The sequence below is a fragment of the Phodopus roborovskii genome, unplaced genomic scaffold, assembly GCF_943737965.1.
Source record: "Phodopus roborovskii unplaced genomic scaffold, PHOROB, whole genome shotgun sequence".
Taxonomy (NCBI): domain Eukaryota; kingdom Metazoa; phylum Chordata; class Mammalia; order Rodentia; family Cricetidae; genus Phodopus; species Phodopus roborovskii.
Window position 1 is genome coordinate 40,004,346 of NW_026126410.1, and position 19,782 is coordinate 40,024,127.

Sequence of the window (19,782 nt, forward strand, 5' to 3'; positions counted from 1 at the left end):
ATTTTTTTTTTTTCCCGACTGTGACTCTTTTAACGACCCACAGTAACTTCTGGAATCCTCAGCTCTTGGAAACTTCTATTATCCACGAAGCTAGGGGGGAGATTCCAAAACCCTGATGGCGATGTCTAGAACCCAAATGCTAATTCAGCCACTTATTGAAGGTTTGGATTTCTGAGGGTTTCTGGCTACAGACTGGCGGCAGGGAGCTAGTTTCCCTAAGACAGTTTCTCCTTCATTCCCACCCCGGCTCTGGGAAGATGGTAGATTCCACTTCCGGCCTACCCCGGAAGTTTCGCGATGGAGAGAGGAGGTGAGGTTTGGCCGGCATGGCGGCGGGTTCCTCTGTTCCCTGCGGCGCTGGCGCGCGTGGGGCGCGGGTGCGCGGCCGGCAGCAGGCGTGGTCGCGGGCGCGCGTGGGTGCCGCGCTCTGCGCCTGCGCCGTCCCGCACGCCCGCCCCTGCGGGTTTCCTTCTGGTTGGGTGGTGGCGACCACAGTGCTTGCTTCCCGGCTGCGTGCACACCGCACGCCACTTAGTTCTCAGCCGGATCTGAAGGCCCAGGGCTGCTGGGCTCACTGAAGTTACTGAGCCTGTGGTTTTGTTTTCTTCTCTGCAAAAACAGCAGCAATAATCTTGCCTGCTTGACATGGTCGCTGGAAGTGTTGAGGGGCCTGGTTGTCAGCACGCAGTATTTTTATTTTTAAATGCTTATTTATTATGTATACACTGTCCTGCTTGCATGTATCCCTGCGGGCCAGAAGAGGGCACCAGATTTCATTATGGATGGTTGTGAGCCACCATGTGGTTGCTGGGAATTGAACTCGGGACCTCTGGATGAGCAGCCAGTGCTTTTAGCCACCGAACCATCTCTCCATTTTATGTCATTGCCCTTATACCAGACAAGGAAAGGGTTACGTGAGCTCGGGCTGTCCTAGAACTTGCTCTGTAGACCAGGTTGATCTCCAACTCACAGAGATCTTCTTCCCGGAGGGATGCTGGGATTGTGGATTGCCCTCCTCCCCCGCCCCCAATCAGTCAAGATTTTACATCTGAGAGAAAACTTATTTGCATGAGTCATTCCTATTTTGCAACTGAATAAAACTCCATTGTGTGTATATACCGAACTCTAGCCATTCATCTATGGGTAGTCATCAAGTATGGTTTCATGAAAGCCTTCAAGGGTTGCTCAGCAAGTAAAGGCACTTGCTGCCAAGTCTACAACCGGGTGCTAGATCTCCATCCCACGTGGTGAAGGAGAGAGCAATGACCACTTGCATTCAAAGACTCCTACTCTGTCCTGCCCTGGTTCCAAGGCTCGCTGCTTTTGCCCTCAGTTCAAATTTTCTACTTACAGTTCCCCACCATTTGTTCCTGTAACATTTCTTGGATCCTTTGTCTACCTCAGTTGGTCCCCACTACTTACACAGACCAGCTGGAAGACCCTGGAGACCAGGACCTTGTTATTGCATACATTGCTGGTTTTATGGAAGGGTACAGATGAGGTAGAATTTGGGCCAGCTGATCCGTGTTTTAATTATTGCCCAAATTGATAACCAGTGTGGTCTATATGACGGGATTATGTTCAGCTATAAAAAGGAATCAAATTGTGATAAGGAATCGATGGTCGGCGACTCTAGAGTACATCATTTTAAATGCAGATCCTGGTTAGAAGACCACATACTATATGTATGTTTGTGTGTGCATAAGTTCCATATGTGTACCCATGTAGGCTAGAGCTTCACATAAGGTATTTCTGTTGTACTCTATTGTTTGAGACAGGCTTGTCCACTGAGCCTGGAACTTGCCTGTTTTGGCTAGGCTGGCTGGTGAGCCAATCCCTGGGGTCCAGTGCTGGGGGTGTATCTATCTTTTGCAGGGGTGCTGGGGATCTGAACGTAGGTCATCATGTTTGAACAACAAGCACTGTATCCAGAGCCATCTCCCTGGCCTTTGCAAGCTATTTGATGTAAGTCTAAAGTAGAGGACATAGAGACCAAAAATAATAGTCACTTAGGGGACAGCAGAGGGTGGATGGGGACAGCTAAAGGATTAGGGGCACGTGGGCAATGAAAATGTTCTAAAACTGATTAGGGTTGCATACGTCCATACTAAAACCCATTGAATTGTACACATCCAGTGGACAAATTGTATTAATTCTGTCCCAGTAAAGCCTAAAACACCATGCTTCTAGGCTGAGGCAAGAGGCTCAATATGTGTTCAAGGGCAGCATGGCCTTCATAGCAAGACTGTCTCAAAAGGAAAAAACAATGGAGCCTCCACTCTTCCCATTGGTAGTCTTCAAGGATGGCTTTTAACAGTTGTTGCACAGTCTTTCTCTGTTTATACCTTATACATGTTAATTTAAACATGATAATCAGAAGGGTAATAAACTTTTTCTTAAGTTTTGAGTTATGCAGGAAAAGAAAATGAAAAATTCTCCAGTTAGCAATCCATACTACAGTAGCAGCTTATCAGATGTTAGAGAGCTAGCTTAGGTTCTGAGACACCAGGACTGTCTCTTAAATGTGTCTACAACCTGTGCTGTGTCCCATTAGGATGCTCCTAGGAGAACACTGCATGAAGGCAAAGTAAAAATGAGCCTTGGCTTCTCTTCCACAAGTGTCAAAATTATAACTGAAATTACTGAAGGTTTCTACTGTCAAACACCTAAAGGTAATTTTATACGCCTAAATGGCAGCATAAGCAGTAGACCGCCCATCACAGCATCAGACATAGCTTCCCTTCCTCATGATCACAGCAGCACCCGCCCCCCTTCTCATGTCTCTCTACTACAAAAGCAGCTCTAAAACTCACTTTAAGGGGTGTCAGAAGCAAGGGAATAAAGCCACGCGGAGCCGAGGAAACGGGGTGTGGAGAGCTGTCCTGGATTGTGACCAGTTGCTGCGTTGCAGCTCTTATTCTGTCCGATGTTCATGGTTTTAAGTCAGTTTTAAGTCTACCCACTTACGGGTATAGTGGGTAGAATGCCCCCGTCCCCCACATATCTGCATTCTAACTGATGTAGCTTGATCAAATGTGACTGAAGATCTTGGATCAGAGATTATCTTGGACAAACTAGGTGTGCACATTGCTGTCAAAAAGAAGGATGGGGATGGAAGAAAGGAGATTTCAGGATGGAAGCAGCTAAAAGTCAAAGCATGTAGGTAGCTTTTGAAGGCTGGGATGTGTAAAGGAACTTCTTGGTCTAAAGGCCTTAGGAGGAATGCAGCCTTGTCTACCCACTGCAGACTTCTGACCTCCTGTGGACAGTGAGAAATGTGTTGTAAGCCAGTAAGGTTGTGGCCACTTCTTAGAGCAGCTTGGAATACACGCTGCATGCCTTTTGAATGACCTGACAGCTATGACCAGCCACATGTGAATGGCGAGCATCTGTTGTCCCTCCTCTGACTGTTTCCTGCTTCCTGTGGATTCCTGTGTTTTCAGTCTTACCCACAGCACTGCTCTGTTTGCCATGGGTTCCACATTGTTCCAGTGATGTGTAAATAGTTGACACTGGGTGCCTCTGCTTCCTGTGTGCCCGAGCCTTATAAGTGCCTTACCTGCACCAACTCAGTCACTTCCCCAGCCGCTCTGGGGCCCACACTTGATGGAGGTGGAGGTTCATCAGGAGGGCTGTGAGGTCATGTTAACCCTGTGACAGAGCTGGCACCTTGTCTAGCTTTTAGCTGTGCTTTACTTGTCATTAATCAACCTTGTTTCCCTTCAGTTTTGCATCTCACTAAGGATGCATTTTAAAGGGCAAACTCAAGAGGAGGACTATTAAGGTGACATTCATTTCTCCACAGTCATAGATTAGAATGTTTGCTTTCTTCTGTGCTGAGACTATTGAGATAACCACCCCTCCATGCGCTTTAACAATTTTTTTTATTAGCATATGTATTAAACACTTCAGCAAAATCTGATTTTCATCTCTGGTTGCTTCAAAAGCAACTAGATTGTAGATGATAGGGCAGTTTTGGTGTATAGTGCATTCAGCCCACTTTAAATGGGCAATAACTGGACATTTTCATGATTGTTTTTTCTTTAAGCTTTGTTCGTTCAGACTGTAAAAATGTGAAGTTTATGATTAAAACTTGCAATAATGGACACTGAGATAACACATTAATTACTGGAGTCCTAAACATGTACTAAACTAGTACGTTGGGGAAAAAAAAAAAAAAAAAGATTTTGACTTTTCATTAGTATTGAAGAATTTCCTCCAAATCATTTTAATTTGGTCATTGTAGTTTTGAAGTCATTGTAGAATTTTATACTTGTAAATTAGGCTGTTTCCAGTGAATATATTCTTTAAAAAGAGTTGGCTGGAGAGCTTGCTCACTGGTTAAGAGCACTTACTGCTCTTACAGAAGACACAGGTTTGGTTCCCATCACCCATGTCAGGCAGCCACAACCCCCTGTAACCGCAGCTTCAGGTGTTAGTGTTCAGGCATCTGTACCAGCCTGTTCTCGGGGTTCTGACAGGATACACCCTCAGCTGCGGCCACTAGGAGCAACGTCTGTTCCTGCTTCTCTCTCTCCCTCTTTGCTTTCTCCTCCCTCCTGCTGCTCCTATCTCAGAGGCTGATCTCCCTCCTCCCCTTCCCCCTTTTTATGATCCCTTTCCCTAATAAAAAAACCCTCTGCTGCTTTTCTTAAATTAAAACGTCAGGGACTGCGATATCTCTGCTGGCCTCTCTCTCTCTCTCTCTCTCTCTCTCTCTCTCTCTCTCTCTCTCTCTGTGTGTGTGTGTGTGTGTGTGTACATGCACACACATGTACACACATAACATAAATAAATAAGAATGTTAGAAGAATTGTTGAGAAGATGTGGCCTTGGTTTTCAAATGCGTGCTGTGTGTGTTTCTGCTTTCTTTCAACAATGGTTCATACCTAGAAATATCTGAGGAAGAAAGGCAGTCGGGCCATGTTCTGCCTACCAGTTTGGAGTCCAACAACTTGAAGAAGAACAACTGGGGGTTCTTGTTTACTGGGATCATTGGTGGGGCGCTGGTGACAGTATATGCTGTGGCTACACCATTCATCACACCAGCCCTCCGGAAAGTGTGTTTGCCATTTGTACCTGCGACATCGAAGCAGATTGAAAATGTTGTGAAGATGCTGAGACACAGAAGAGGACCCCTGGTGGACATCGGCAGTGGCGATGGACGCATTGTGAGTTATGTCAAAATATCTTATGGCTTGGAACCAGAACTGTTAAAACTTGTGTTTTATGATTCTTATGAGACTTCTGCAAAGATTTGCCAAATGTGACAGTTTGAAAATGAAAAGTCTATGTTTCATTTTGTGTTTGGCTAAACTGTTGGACCACCAGCATGTGTTTAGCGTTCATTTCTTTGATTTTTTTTTTTTTTTTTTCCTGCTGGAGGAAAAGTACTCTGTAAACATGCCGGATAGAAAGGAGCAGTTAATTGCTAATTACCAAATAGTCTAGTAGAAATTTTGGTCCAGTAAATATGGCATGATTACAAGAACCGTGGACTTGTGGAGTTAAACTACCTTTACTTTTTTGCAGTTTAGATGCTTGCTTTATATTTCTCTCTATTGACACATGAGTAAGTAAAGATTCCTTGGGGCTGATGGAAAGCTAAAATGAGAAGGGCCATTGGTGAAGCTCTGTTTGCCTAAAGATAGGATTTCAGGGTGGGCATAGATAGTATGTAGCTGAAATCCCAGTACTTGGGAGGTAGAGGCAGGAGGATCAGGACTTCAAGGCCAGCTACAAGAGGTCTTGTCTTAGAAACAAATTAGAATTGTAATGACTTTGACATGTTGTGACCCCAGCCTGAATCTCTGAGTAAAGACAAGGTCACTGTCAGGTGGTTGGTCCTCAGTGAGGAAGGTGGCCTCACCCTGACCATGAGCAGGAGTGGGGGCAGCACCGGGAAGGGCTTTTGTCCTGGCAGCATGTGGCGTGCAGACAGGCAGGCCTGTACCATATTTTCTAGGTCCCATGGACACTGGCTTTGTGGCTGAGACATCAAGTCATGATAGAGACACTGAAGTGTCTCAGGCGCCCTAAACATTGCTTATACTGTGGCAGAATGTCATGAAACATAATATTTAACCATTTTTAATTCTGGGATATTAAGTAATTCCCAGTGTTCACTTATCACTGCTCACCACTGAACTTTCCCATCTGGCTGGGGGCGGGGCTTGTGAGCCTCTCTCTCCATTCCAAGCTAGCAGGTTGACTGGCTTTATTGCATGCAGGTGACCGCAGCTGTTGTGAGCTTCTGAGGGCTATGGTCTTTGGACAGGTTATTTTTATTATGCATTATCCACTATTCACTTCTATTTTCCCTGCTGCTCTGCCAGCCAGTGATGGAGAGATGTGCAGATTTTCAGCCATGGTGGTTTTTGGTTTGGTTTTTTGTCACCTAGGGTTAGCTGAGCCAGAATTAGGGATGCATTTGTTCAACACAAGCCTGAACTCAAAGCAAAATCTTTGACAAAATGTAGAAAACTTTGGGTTAGTCATGTCTTGTCCATGAACTCTAACATTAAGATATAACTTTTAGAGACAGAGTTTCCCTGTGTAACAGCTTTGGCAGTCCTGGAACTAGCTCTGTAGCCCAAGTTGGCCTTGGAACTCACAGAGATTCACCTGCCTCTGCCTTCTGAGTGCTGGGAATAAAGGCACACCACCACCATCCCCTGCCTAGTTAAAACATTTTTTACACGAGGTCTTCATCAAAATGAGTAGTAGCTTTTTCTTTTCTTTTTAAGCTGATACTAATTATATGAAATAATGGGTTTCATTGTGAAATTTTGTCCACATACACAATGCACTTTGATCCTGATCATTCCACTTACCATCTCCTCACTCCTGTTTACTTTTCTATTGCTGTGATGAGACACCATGACCAAGAACTCATAGAGTGTTTGGGGACTTACCGAGGGTTAGGGTCCATACCATCATGGTGGGGAGCATTTATGATGGGGAGCATGGCACCAGGCTGTGTGCTGGAGCAGTAGCTGAGAGCTCACGTCTGGTGTATGTGCAGAAGGCAGAGAGAGAGCTAGCTGGGAGTGCTGCAGGCTTTTGAAACCTCAAAGCCTGCTCCCAGAACATACCTCCTTGAGGGAAGCCACTCTTCCTTGTGTGTTTTTTTTTTTTTTTTTTTTTTTTTTTTTTTTTTTGAGACAGGGTTTCTCTGTGTATCCCTGGCTGTCTTAGAACCCTCTCTGTAGATCAGGGTGGCCTTGAACTCAGATCTGCTTCCTGAGAACTGGTGTGCACAACCACCATTGGTAAGGCCACTCTTACTAACCCTTCCCAAACAGTTTCACCAACTGGGGACCGAGTCTTCAATTATACTCGCTTATGGGGGCCATTGCCATTAAAACTACCATATTTCCCCTTACAATGATCCCTTCCTCTTTCCCAATAGCTTTCAAGAGTTGCCTTTTAGTGGACTCTTTTAGGGTTATAAACCCTAGAAATGGAACTCTCATGCAAGATGGCATTTTTCTTTTGTTAACCCCTACTCTGTCCAGGTGATTGCAGCTGCAAAGGAAGGGTTCCCAGCTGTGGGCTATGAACTGAACCCCTGGCTGGTTTGGTATTCCAGATACCGTGCCTGGAGAGAAGGTGTGCATGGCTCTGCCAAGTTTTATGTTTCAGATCTGTGGAAGGTATGTAATGAATGCAGAGGATGGTGGTAGATGAGCGAACTTCTTTAGTCATAGTGTGACTGACAAGAAAAATTAAGTCCAAATGCATGTTTTGGTGTTAACCGTGCAAATGCATTGTAACATGGTAGATTTGTTATAGGCTGTGCTTTAGTGCAGAGGCTTCACGTTTGGAAAAAAAAAGTCATATGAATGCTAAGAATTCATTAACTAAATTAAAGCATTAACTTTTTTGGTGAAATAATGAGATATTTCACTTGGAAATCATAGGTTATTCTTGATAAATATTTGGCTTTTCTGTGTGTGTGCTTGCATGTTAAGAGAGACAAAAATGGATGATAAAAGGAAGAGACTATGAGCCGTGCTATGGTGGCTCCTTCTCGTAATCATAAAAGGATTTTCTAAATATATTTGTGCTCTTTACTTTTATATTTTTAATTTATGTACATTCTTCTCTATATTATATCCCAACTGCAGTTTCTCCTCTTTGCCCTCCTCCTGGCCTTTCGCCCCCACCTTCTCTTTCTCCCAGATCCTCCCTCCCTCCACCTCCCCTCAGAACAGAGCAGGCCTCCAGGGACATCAACTAAACCAGCAATGGAGGACTGTCCTTGTTGCACATCCTGGCCAGCATGAGCTGTCAATTGTACTTTTAATCTTAGCCATTCTGATAGATAAAAGATGGAATGTCAAAACTGATTTGCATTGTATTTCCCTGATGGCTAAGGATGTTGAACATTTCTTTGTTTCTTGGCCACTTGAGTTCCCTCTTTTGAGAATTCTCTATTTGAATCTGTACCCTGTTTTTTAAAATTGGATTATTTAGTTTGTTGTCTAGTTTCTTGGTCTTTGTTAATTTTGGCTATTAGCTCTCTGTCAGATGTAGAATTGGTGAAGATCTTTTCCTATTCTATGGGCTGCCTTTTTGTTTTGTCCTATTGATGATGTCTGTTAGTATTCAGACATCTGTACTGGCCTGCCGTTGGGGTTCTGACAGGATACGCCTTCAGCTGCAGCCACTAAGAGCATCACCTGTGCACATTCACTATGTGCTATATTCCCTTTTAAAAGGGCTGTGCCCACCTCACATCTTCCTCTTTCTCTCCCTCTCATCTCTCTGCTCTGTCTCTCCTCTCTCGAGCATCACCTGTGAACGTTCACTCATGTTCCCTTTTAAAAGGGCCCTGCCTACCCCCCCCAACCACCTGCTGCCCCTGTTTCTGGAGGCCAGTCTCCCCCCTTTTTATGATCCCTTTCTCTAATAAAAGAAAAACCTTCTGCTTGAACCTGTCACATGGCATCTTACTCTCACGAGCTGCTTTTCTTAAATTACAACAATGTCCTTGCCTTACAGTAGCTTCTCAGTTTCACGAGGTCCCATTTATTAATTGTTGATCTTAGTGCCTGTGCTATTGTTGTTTAAAAAAAAAAAAGCCTGTGTTTTGTGTTAGGAAGCTTCAAAGTGCTGTTTCTTAAATAAGAATTTCCCACTGTCCTCACAGCTTATAAAAATGCACTTGGATTTTGGTTGTATTGTTTTCAGGCTGTATATAGCTAAATGGTCTCCATAGAGTAAATACGACTTTTATTGGGCAATAAGAATTTTGACTGGCAAAGCACTTTTACCCCATCTTTCAACTGCTGCAAAAGCCATTTTATTGACCTTTCAATGCACTGTTTTCGGGAAGAGGAAGATTAGAAGTCTGAAGATGCCGCTGTGTGAAACAGGTTGGCCTTAGGTGATTTGACTGGCAGCAGGGCACGGTTCTGTCTTGGTGGAGTCGTTGTGAGGATGGGGAGATGAGGCCCAGGATGCATCTGGAAAGCTGCTGTATTTGAGTGGCATGCATCAGAGTGTGGGCAATGTGTTCTTTCTGCTGTGCCTCTTAAGGAGGCTTTTCTTTGGGGGAGTTCGTGAAGGCCTGCTGCCTGGCCATGTGCGCTCCAGTGAGATAAGTTACTGTGATTCTTGACTTCTTAGCATTAATCTAGCATTTATTCCCCATCTTGTTTAGGTCACCTTTGCACAGTACTCCAATGTTGTCATTTTTGGTGTGCCCCAGATGGTGAGTATGCGCCCCGTCCTTTGGGATCTGTAATGTCAGGCCCCATCAGCTGCCTCTCACACATGCAGTGATGGCTTCCCAGTGACTTTGAGGGCACATTGGATTTCAGTCCATTGGTTTAATAAAATACTAAGGGCCTTCAACGTTTAATCATTAAAGATTGAGCCACATTTAAAAATTTTAGCTCAGAGGGGAAAAAAAATCTCAATGGCTTACCAATCCCAGTTTGAAAACTGCTTTATGAGGCCCTAGCGTTGAGAACAGTTGCTGGTTTTCATGGCTGCTCACTCATTCAAAGGGATGTTCCCGTTGAATTGATCATTCTTCAGTTTTGCTGGAAGATAATTTTAAGGGCGGATGAGCATTGACAGCTTTCAATTTCCTCCAATTCACAGATTTGCCAAAGAGCTGAGTATTGAACTCTGATTTTGTACTCTCAAAGTGAAAATGCCACACTATTTTACTGAAAATGGGCTTCTCTAGCCTTTGCAGAGATGGTCGGGGCAGAATGCTTCACTGCCCTGTGCTGCTTTAGAGACCAGAGAGATCAATCCCTTTTTACTTCTCAAAGTCTGCAATTGTAGCCATAATAATCTTGGCAGAATTGGATGTTTGCTGAAATGGCACTGTATAACTGATAGGGTTTTTAAACTAAAATAAAAAGGGAATTTCATTTTTGTTTTTTTTCTTATTTATGCCTTAGGCTTTTGTTGGCTTTTTGAGCTAGAGTATCATGTGCAGCCTTGGCTAGCCTGGGAATTACTATGTAACTCAGGTTGGCTTTCAACTTGCAGTCTCCAATTCCTATGCGTAGAGGTTATGGGCATATGCCACCATGCCCAGCTATGCTTGGGACTTTTATACACAGTGTTTAACTGCTTGAGAAATTGACCCCCACATTGGGACATCCTTGTTTTTTACAAACCAGAAATGATGGCATACTGTATGTCTGCTACGGACCTGTGAGTAACTCTGCTTTTGTTCTAAAAGTGAAGGCAGGTGTGAGGTCTTGGTCCCTGATCATTTAAAACCTGGCTTGAGTCAGGCTTGGGCTCACACCTGCAATCCCAGCACTCAGGAGACCAAGGGAGGAGAGGGTTACTTTAAGTTTGGGACAAGTTTGGGTTTCAGAGTAAGCCCCTCCCCTCAAACTTTCCCCACCCCACAAGTAAAAGTAATTTGGGATCATAGAATAGATACAGCACTTTGATGGAGGCTGACTACTTACAGTGTTTGGGCTTTTCCTTCTAAGATGTAAGAATGAGCATATTGGAGACAAGTAACTTCAATGTCTAAAGTAGAAAAGTAGATTTCCTGGGAATTCTATGTTGTCTGGGGAGAGGAAGTTAGGCTGGTGCCCTGCTGGGGGCAGCAGTGGCCTTTGTAATGCTGAGTGGAGGCTGCTTCCTCAGGGGCAGTGTGGGTCTGGTTATTTTGGAAAATACATTTGCAACTATTGCTAAGTCTGCTATACACAGGCAAATCTTAAGCAAGGAATGTGAGCATTTCACAGTTTCTGGGAAGGAAGAGGAGTGGTGGGAACTCACAGAGCATTCGTGTTCCTTAAAGATCCAGCTGGTGTTCTGCACACAGTGGGCTGTCCAGGAGCTCTCTTGACATCTGTTGAGCTGAGTTGTCACGAGTGGAATCGCTACTTTCAGCCCACATCAAACTTGGTCACGTGGATAGGGTGAGGGTCAGGAGAGAATGCTGGCTGGGAAGTTGGAGACCAGCTTTGCCCTGTCATAGCTGGGTGGCCTGGGAAAGTCCTTTACCAGTCTGTGTAAGGATGTTATTAAATTGCATCCCATTCTCCCAGTACTCCTGACATGGGCTGATGGCCCTCCAAAACCAGTGTGTCAGGGCAAGTGTCTCAGGGTAGCTGATGCACTGACAGGCACTTGGAGAGCCTGGAGGAGCCTTGGGCAAGCGTAGAGTAGAACAGCCAGCATTTAACTCCTCAGCCCTGCTTTTGATACCAACTGGTTTATTTCTGATGGTACAGTGCAGTTGTGGAAATTACAGCTACCACTTTAATGTGAAGTGTGTATTGAAGTGCGATGAGGAGTCCATGTGGACCTGGTGGACACTCTCTACAAAGGTTGCAAATACTCATATTTAGCATGAATTTATGCACCAAGAGGCTCTTTCTAAAGCATGGAACAGGTTGAGTCTTTTTTTAAAAAAAACCCATGTGGAGTTTATTGGGGAGAGGGAGCAAAGGGAGGGGTAGGCGTTGGTCCACTGGGAACCGAGTGGAAGGAGAGAAGGGAAACAGGTGGGAGGCGCTTGCTTAAAAGGGAAAGCTTGCACATGGTACAGAGTCCTTAAGCAGCCATGTAACGCTCAATGTAGCCATGCAACACAGGACCCTTTGAGCTATCTAAGTATCTGCCTGAATGCCAGGTGTTCAGTGGTCAGGGGGCGGGGTCATCATAATACTAGGATATTAGTATGTGGTAAGAGTGTTTGTTCTGAGGCTGGAGATACAGCTCAGGTGGTGAGGGTGTTTCTTGTGCATGAAGCTCTGGTTCAATTCCCCCCCACACTGCATAAACCAGATGTGCTGGTGCATGCCTGTAGTCCCACCACTTGGAGGTGGAGGCACGGTATCAGGAGTTCAAGGCCATCCTTGGACACGTAGCCTGTTTGAGGTCAGCCTGGATTACATGAGACCTTGTCTCAAACACCCTCCCAAAAAACCAAAACACCAAACCGTAAGCCCTCTGTGACATCTTGCTAACTTAGGGAAAAGGTCCAAACATGCCATGGAACTCAGCCTGGCGTGGGCCTTGCCCACTTGTGACCTTGTCTTAGTCATTTTTTGTTAGTTCTCTGCACAATTCTTCAGCTTGTCAGTCCCTGGACTCAATCCGCTGTGCTGCTCCCCAGGGCCCATCCATTCTTGTTGCTCTCAGGCCCACTCTGCACTGGGCTTAGTGAATGCCTACCCTTCCCTCTCTGAAGCTGTCCTCGGTGGGTTCTACCTTCCACCCTGTCCCACTCAGTGGATATTGTATACTTCTGTGCCTGCAGCCTTTGTTTGTGCAGCAAGTGTGGCTGCTGCAACCGAGGCAGGATCTTATCACGTGACTATATGAGTGCGTGACAAAGCATGAGTGCCCTGAGGTGCCTGTGTGTGTCACCACCCTAGCGGTGGCAGGGCCTGGGAGAATGGAGCCATTGAATGAGTCATGCAGAGCCTCAGACAGGAGTCACTGGAGTGAAGCTCTCATGAGCTCGAGCTGAACTCAATCACAAGGACAAGCCACACGTGTCAAAACCATGTTTCTGTAGAGTCATAAAGGAGAGTCATAAAAGAGAATTAATTAAACAGTTAATTAATTCACTAACAGCAAGCAACAATGAGTGATCTGAAGTAAACTCCCTCCCGTCCACTACACCTGGGAGGAGCATGGAAACCATCTGAAAACAATTCCATGCTTTAAAGAAACCGAGGTCACAAGACCCTTGTCTTGTTTTCTTGGAGTGTTCTCACAAAATCATTCCAAGTCCTTCTCCCGTGACTCCATTCTTGGACTGTGTTCTGGCAATACCTCTACCCTAGTGGGAAGATTATATGTTAAATAAGAAATCTATATAGAATGTGCCATGTACTAGAGGAGAATATGCTCTGTGGAGTTAATCGAGAACAGGAAAGGAGCAGGGCTAGGTCAGTATCCCTGAAAGGATACCATCCATGAAGAGTCATTCAGGCCAAGGACCTGCATGGCTGGAGAACGAAAAGCAAGTGCGGATGATGAGGTGATGTGAATTTGAGGTGAGTCATGGAATAGGAGCGGCACATGAAGGATGCTGGTCTTCCTAAGGGAAGGAACTGTTGAGGTTGAGCAGACTAGTTTGGGCAGAAAAAGACCACCACTGCATGGAGGTCAGAACCAAGACACTAGGGACTGGGAGATAGTTATATGTTCTTTGCGGTGTCCAAGTGCCTGACTGAGACTGGGTTAGCTGGTGAGAAGACCTCAAATTCCCAAGAGAAACTCAGCAGAAGTAGTAGGTATCTCCAGTATTGGTAAGAAACAGGAGTCCAGGCTAGCTACTTCTTGTCTTTTGCATCTTGGATGTTTGGTTCACCAGGAGCTGAGCTGAAAGAGGTATAGGCAGCTCTGTGTGGGCTCCTGAAGTCATACTGGCAGTCTTGGAGTCTGCAGTCACATGACTGTCTGGAGTCACATGACAGTCTTGGGTAAGGAAGGATCTGGAACTCAGGTTCACACCTGATTGTGCACACCTATGGGGGCAAGTCTAGGAGGCAGGCAGATCTCAGGGAGGACCTGCTCAAGGCCTGAGCTTTGTCTGGGAAGTGAGGCATAAGCAGTCAAGGCTTCAGGAGATCTTTGGTAAGGATGTCCCTACCCTTGGAGCCAAGTGGAGGAGGAAGGAGGCTGCTAGGTCTTGGGTCAGCTCTTTCAGCCACAGGTCTGTTTTATGCCTTTAGCGGATTCAATATGTGCTTCAAATTCTGAAGCTATGATTTGAATATGATGAATTTGTGTCACTTTGCAACCCATAATTATATGAATAATTTTGAATTCTATTAGACAGGCATGACACAGCACTACTTCTCTCCGTGTGTGTGTGTGTGTGTGTGTGTGTGTGTGTGTGTGTGTGTGTGTGTGTGTGTGTGTGTCTGTGAGATCAAGACAGATTTGATGCATATTTATGTGTAATTTAGTCAGTTAATTTCTTATGATTGAGGTATCTTCTTTCATTTTTAGGTTTATCTTGACTTAGCATATGACAGTCACTCTGAAGTGAAAGAAACCACAAAAGAGAAAAGAATAGGAATTTGAATACATTTACAATTACCTTTTTATTAACAAAATTACCATAAGAAACCTGGTATTTTGAAAAATGCATGTTTTCTCATTTCTGCTTATTTAATTTTTCCCTTAAGGAATAATTTATTTTTTTCAGTTCTTTGCTGGCAGTTAGAAGAATAGAAATCTTCTCTTCTTAGTGGAATTTATTCTCCATTATCAATTCCAGTGATGCACTAGAATTTTGGCTTATTCCATCCATATCTTGGGGTTTTTTTCCAAGTCATTTTTGTAAGGTGCTGGTCAAGAATGAAACCTTCATGAGAGCCCAGCTGTTTTCTCTGTCTTGCTGTAGTTACTTTCAGAGGGAGTAGTTTCTGCTTAGATCTTCATTTCTAAGTACCATTTTTCACTACGGGAACTAGGAATCTTTGAGAATAGCTGATCTAGGGTTATAGGAGGGAAGCTTGGACATTTTTATTGAGCCAAACATGAGGAAATACTCAAGATATTTAATGGGAGTTTGTCCAAAGGACAGAGCAGCCAGATGCAGGAGGTGCACCATGGCCAGATTGGGACAGTTTGAACATTAGCATAAGCAGGTCCAACAGTGAATTATGAACCATGGAATAGAATTAGAGTATGGATAGGTATATTTGCAGTAGATAGATGCTACAGACAGAGAGGCAGAGGGACACAGGAAGGAAAAGCTCGCCCTTGCAACATAATACTAAGTGTTCATTTAGAGCAGTGGTTCACAACCTTCCTAATTCTGTGACTCTTTAATACAGTTCCTCATGGGTGGTGACTCCCAACCATAAAATTACTTTTGTTGCTACATCCTCATTGGGGGTACAAGCACAGAGGTCCTTGTACTCACAGAGAAGCACTAAGAGAACAAGCAAGGTTAATCATGCATGGGTATCTCTTCCCTGGGGGGATACAAGCTAATACCCGCATCCATTTAGGAAGTTGAGAGTGGATTTTGTTAAGGACATAGTGACCTTTTTGCCACCTGTGGAAGCAGACCCCACCCACCTTTTGCTATAGAGGCAGACCCCACTCACCTTCTGCTATAGAGGCAGACCCCACCATAAGTCCCCAGAATGGTCATTCCAGACTCTTTCCTCCGTAGACCATTACACATCTCTAGAGTAGCTGTCACAAGTATTATATGGTCTGTTAACCACTCTGCTGTCGATCTGAGACCACATTGGATTCTAGGCTTTTTACCTATAGAGCCCATCCTCATGATTACATGTGCTGTAGAAGAGTCTTGATGTAGATGCACCTTAAGCTTTATTGTACACCTGGAACTGGACTGATGGTTGTTTGGAAATCTTTTCCCAAAGTGTACTGTGTTTTAAATATGCTGACAGTGAACCAGCTGGCATTAGGTTCTCCGAAGTCTGACCCAGGTTGATGAAGTCAATCTACACTGGGTTTTCATTCTTGTTTCTTTGCTGATCACTGTCTGCATTGACACCTGCCGGGACCTCCACACCTCATAACTGTAATCTTGCTTCTGTTATGAATCATAGTGTAAATACCTATGCTTTCTGATGGTCTTAGGGGATCCCTGTGAAAGGGATTGTTTGACCCCGAAAGGGATCTCAATCTCCAGGTTGAGAACTGCTGATCTAGGGGAGGGATGGAGTAGCCCTTTGCCACTTTGTGGCCTTCCTAGTAAAAACTGACAGCATTCTAGCTACTTCTAGAGCAGAGATGGTCACTAAGGGTAAAGGGGAGATGGCAATGCATTGCAGAGATACCGGGTTCGCCTGAGCAAGTGGCTGATGGCACCATTAAGAACAGGTGGGCTTCTGGAGCTCTGGTAAGTTTACAGGCTTACAGTGGGCCTTTGCCAGAGACCCACTGAGCCATCAGAAGCAATTAGCAGAGGAACCTGAGTGAGGGTTGTTGGTTTATTGTCATTGAAAGACAAGGAAGATAGGAACTGTCCCAGGTCAGAAGAGGCTGAACTGGGTATAGCTGGGGTAGGGCCTTGGGTTGGCATACACAAGGCAGACCATCCTAGTTCCACAAAGCAAACAAAAAAGAACAACCCCAAACTAGGAGACTGAAGAAACCATATGGCTGAGCACAGAGCTCCTTCCTGGGGGGTGCAGGGTACCACTGGGAGAAAAAGACTGAATTGTCCTGGGGTTGCTGTGGGCAGAATAAGTTTTCCTGGTGTGAGCCTCACGTAGGTGTGTAAGAAACAGCAGTGTTGTATGTAGCCTCTTCTTAAAAGTTTAGAGACAGTTCGTGGGGGAAGAGGGCTGTAATGGACAAGCAGACAGCACTAAAACTCTGCTGGGGTGGATTGCCGGTAGCCTCTCTGTTAGTTCTTGCAGCTTGTCTACAAACTGACACCATCTCAAAATCAGTTAAGAGTAGAAAGTGAAGCATTTTTAGAATATGAGGGTGTTAATAATTTTTATAAACTACAGATAATTTTGAATAGTTGTTGATGTAATTAAAATGTCAGTACTTCCACTAGTATGTAAAACGCTTTATTGGTAGATAGGGTAATACAATGATGTGAGATTGATGTAGTCTATATTGTCTAGAAATTCACTGTCATGGCTGCAGATACAGCTTGGTGGGGGAGGGGTGCCCAGTGTGTCAGGTCCTGGCTGCACCTCGTAGAACTAAACACTACTAAGAGAGGATGTGCATCACCAGTAAGTTATGTACACAGTTAAACATTGTTTCTTCTTTTCCTCTTTTGGTTTTCCAAGACAGGGTTTCTTTGTGTAGCCCTAGCTGTCCTGGAACTCACTCTGTAGACCAGGCTGGCCTAGAACTCAGAGATCTGCCTGCCTCTGCCTCGTGAGTGCTGGTATTAAAGTCGTGTGCCACCTCTTGGCTTAAGATCATTTCTAAATGGTAGAATGTATACTTTTTCATGGTCTAATTAGACAATATTTCACCAACTCTAAACATTGATGCTACAGTGTACTGTTGTTATTGAGGAAAAAAAAAACAGCGATTGCAATTCTAGGATAATGTTAGTTGTTTGATGTGTTCCAATTCAGAGATGTTAAACGTATAGAAAAATATGTCTTAAATACATGAAATATATACTATATTAAAGTGCTTAAGTAGTAGATCATTTAAAATAATTAGTTTTTTACTTATTGTCATATCATGATTTTTGTCAGAAAATCAAGCATTTATGATATGTATCTGTTAAAATAGATTATTTTATAATTGGTACTAGAAGATGTCCTTGTATGACTGTTAATGTGTCTTCTTGTGTTAATAGATTGCTTGATGAGTGTTTGTGCCTGAAGTGATGTTCGGGAACCTAATGGCTGTTGTTCTCCATAGATGCCGCAACTGGAGAAGAAACTTGAGCTTGAACTTGAGGATGATGCTAGAGTCATTGCCTGCAGGTTCCCTTTCCCACACTGGACTCCAAATCACACTGCTGGAGAGGGCATCGACACTGTGTGGGCCTACGACATGAGCACTTTCAGGGGACGGGAAAAGAGGGTCTGAACATGAGCATCAAGTGGGTGGGTCATTCAGTAGACCTTCACTGAGGTCACAGAACAAACTTTCCTCGACAAGGAATGAGAAGTCACTGTTGCTGTCCTTTACCTTTTGGAGAAAAGAACAGGAGCTCAGGAAAACATTCAGTTGTAAAGGTGGTTTCACGTAGTTTGGTTTGGTCTTGAATTTTCTGTGTAGCTTAGGATGACTTCAGCTTCTGATTATTCTTCCTCTACAGTCCCAGTAATGTTGCTCTTAGTGGAATATTTTGAATGGGTTTGCTACCTTTTCCTACTCTCAGATGCTTGAAGATACAAATAACTGAGTCATGCTTATGGTCTAGAAGGTTGTCATCTATCTCAACGCATGTGGTTTAATGCCACAGATGAAGAGAAGGGGCACTCATGCCAATGTCTTCAGTTTCCTACAGTTGTTCATGAGTGAGATTTATCTCCTTTCTGTAGTTTGTAGCTAAATTAATTTTCTAAAAGATTCAGAGAGTGGCATGTATATCTTGTAATGTTTATAAAGAATATATTGTCCTAATGCTGGTAGCTTGCTGTACTTTATTGATTAAATATGTGTATGTGCATGTTCAACTGTGTGTGAGTAGTCTACATAACAAGCGCGTGTTTTAAAATTGGGGAAATTGTGACAAATTGCACTTGGCTTTGATTAGCAGTGTTGTACATTTGGTGTCACGGTGTTACCATGAATAACATCTTAGTTTTGATGAGGCCCAGGGAGAAGTTGGTAAAGGCTTAATGGTGAGTGAGCTCTGAGATCTGAGTTGATTCTGGTTCTTAGCAGAAGGCCTTGGGCAGTGACTTCGCATCTCCGAGCCTTGGTGTCTGCTGTCAGGACAGTGACACACTGAACATTGGGTCTGGGGGGTCAGTTTTTAAAATTTACCGCAGTCTCTGGTCTGTAAATTGTAAAAGGAAAGTGTATGCAGGGAGGTTACCGATTATTTCTGCTAGTCACTTCTCGTATTTTATGAGAACAGCCATTTATTTAACATTTCTCACAAGAAGAGACTTGGCTGATTTAGATAGAAGACAGGTTAGGGAAAACCTTTGATCGTGAGTAGACAGGCTTCATAGATCTGAAAAGTGAATTGAATGGTGGCGTGGCAGCACCTCATCTGCTCCTATTGGAGAAAAGAACAAGCTGTGCTCCTACTCTGGGACCCCGATCCCAAGCTGCCCTAATGGGAATTTAATTTTCAAAGGCGGCTGAATGTTTAGTTAAAATGGTAAAAATAGAAGCATTTGATGATTCTCTTGTAAGTGAGGACCGACTGGAGACACATGCATTTTGTCACTCATTCGTGACATGCATGAAGTCTGTGTGGATAATGATGAGAACACGTGCCTGGCTGGTGGCCTCCAGGGTTTCTTCTTTAGGAGACAGAAAGGGACAGTAAACTCGAGAGTGTGTGATGTTCTCTGAAGAAATGGAAGCTTTGTGTGTTTATGAGGAGCCCACGGAGGGTGTAGGTGTTAAGCCATTTGTTGCCTGCTGCTGTATCACTTTCCAGGTCTCTGGTTTTCCTGTGATCGAGCGCTGCTGTGTGGTTGGATGGTTTTGGTGGAAACACACACTGCTGTCCGCTTCTTGCTCTCACCTCCTGTTCTAGCTACTGCTATAATATTCTGGACACATACTGAGAGGGGCCACCACTGCTCCTTGCCAGTAGATGCGGGATCTTTTGTACTTTGGGTGTATTCCATAGTTTTCTATATATGTTTCTGAGTTTGTAAAGGTATCAAACTGCAG

General features: G+C 44.2%; 1 protein-coding gene across 1 annotated transcript; it reads left to right on the plus strand.

Moving 5' to 3' along the window:
• Positions 1–142: 142 nt before the first annotated feature.
• Atpsckmt (ATP synthase c subunit lysine N-methyltransferase) lies at positions 143–18,549 on the plus strand. The gene is made up of 5 exons (XM_051182615.1): positions 143–310; positions 4,894–5,171; positions 7,518–7,655; positions 9,668–9,718; positions 17,839–18,549. The coding sequence occupies exons 1-5, from the start codon at positions 298–300 to the stop codon at positions 18,007–18,009; spliced, it is 651 nt and encodes a 216-aa protein (XP_051038572.1). The 5' UTR covers positions 143–297; the 3' UTR covers positions 18,010–18,549.
• The last annotated feature ends 1,233 nt before the right edge of the window (positions 18,550–19,782 follow it).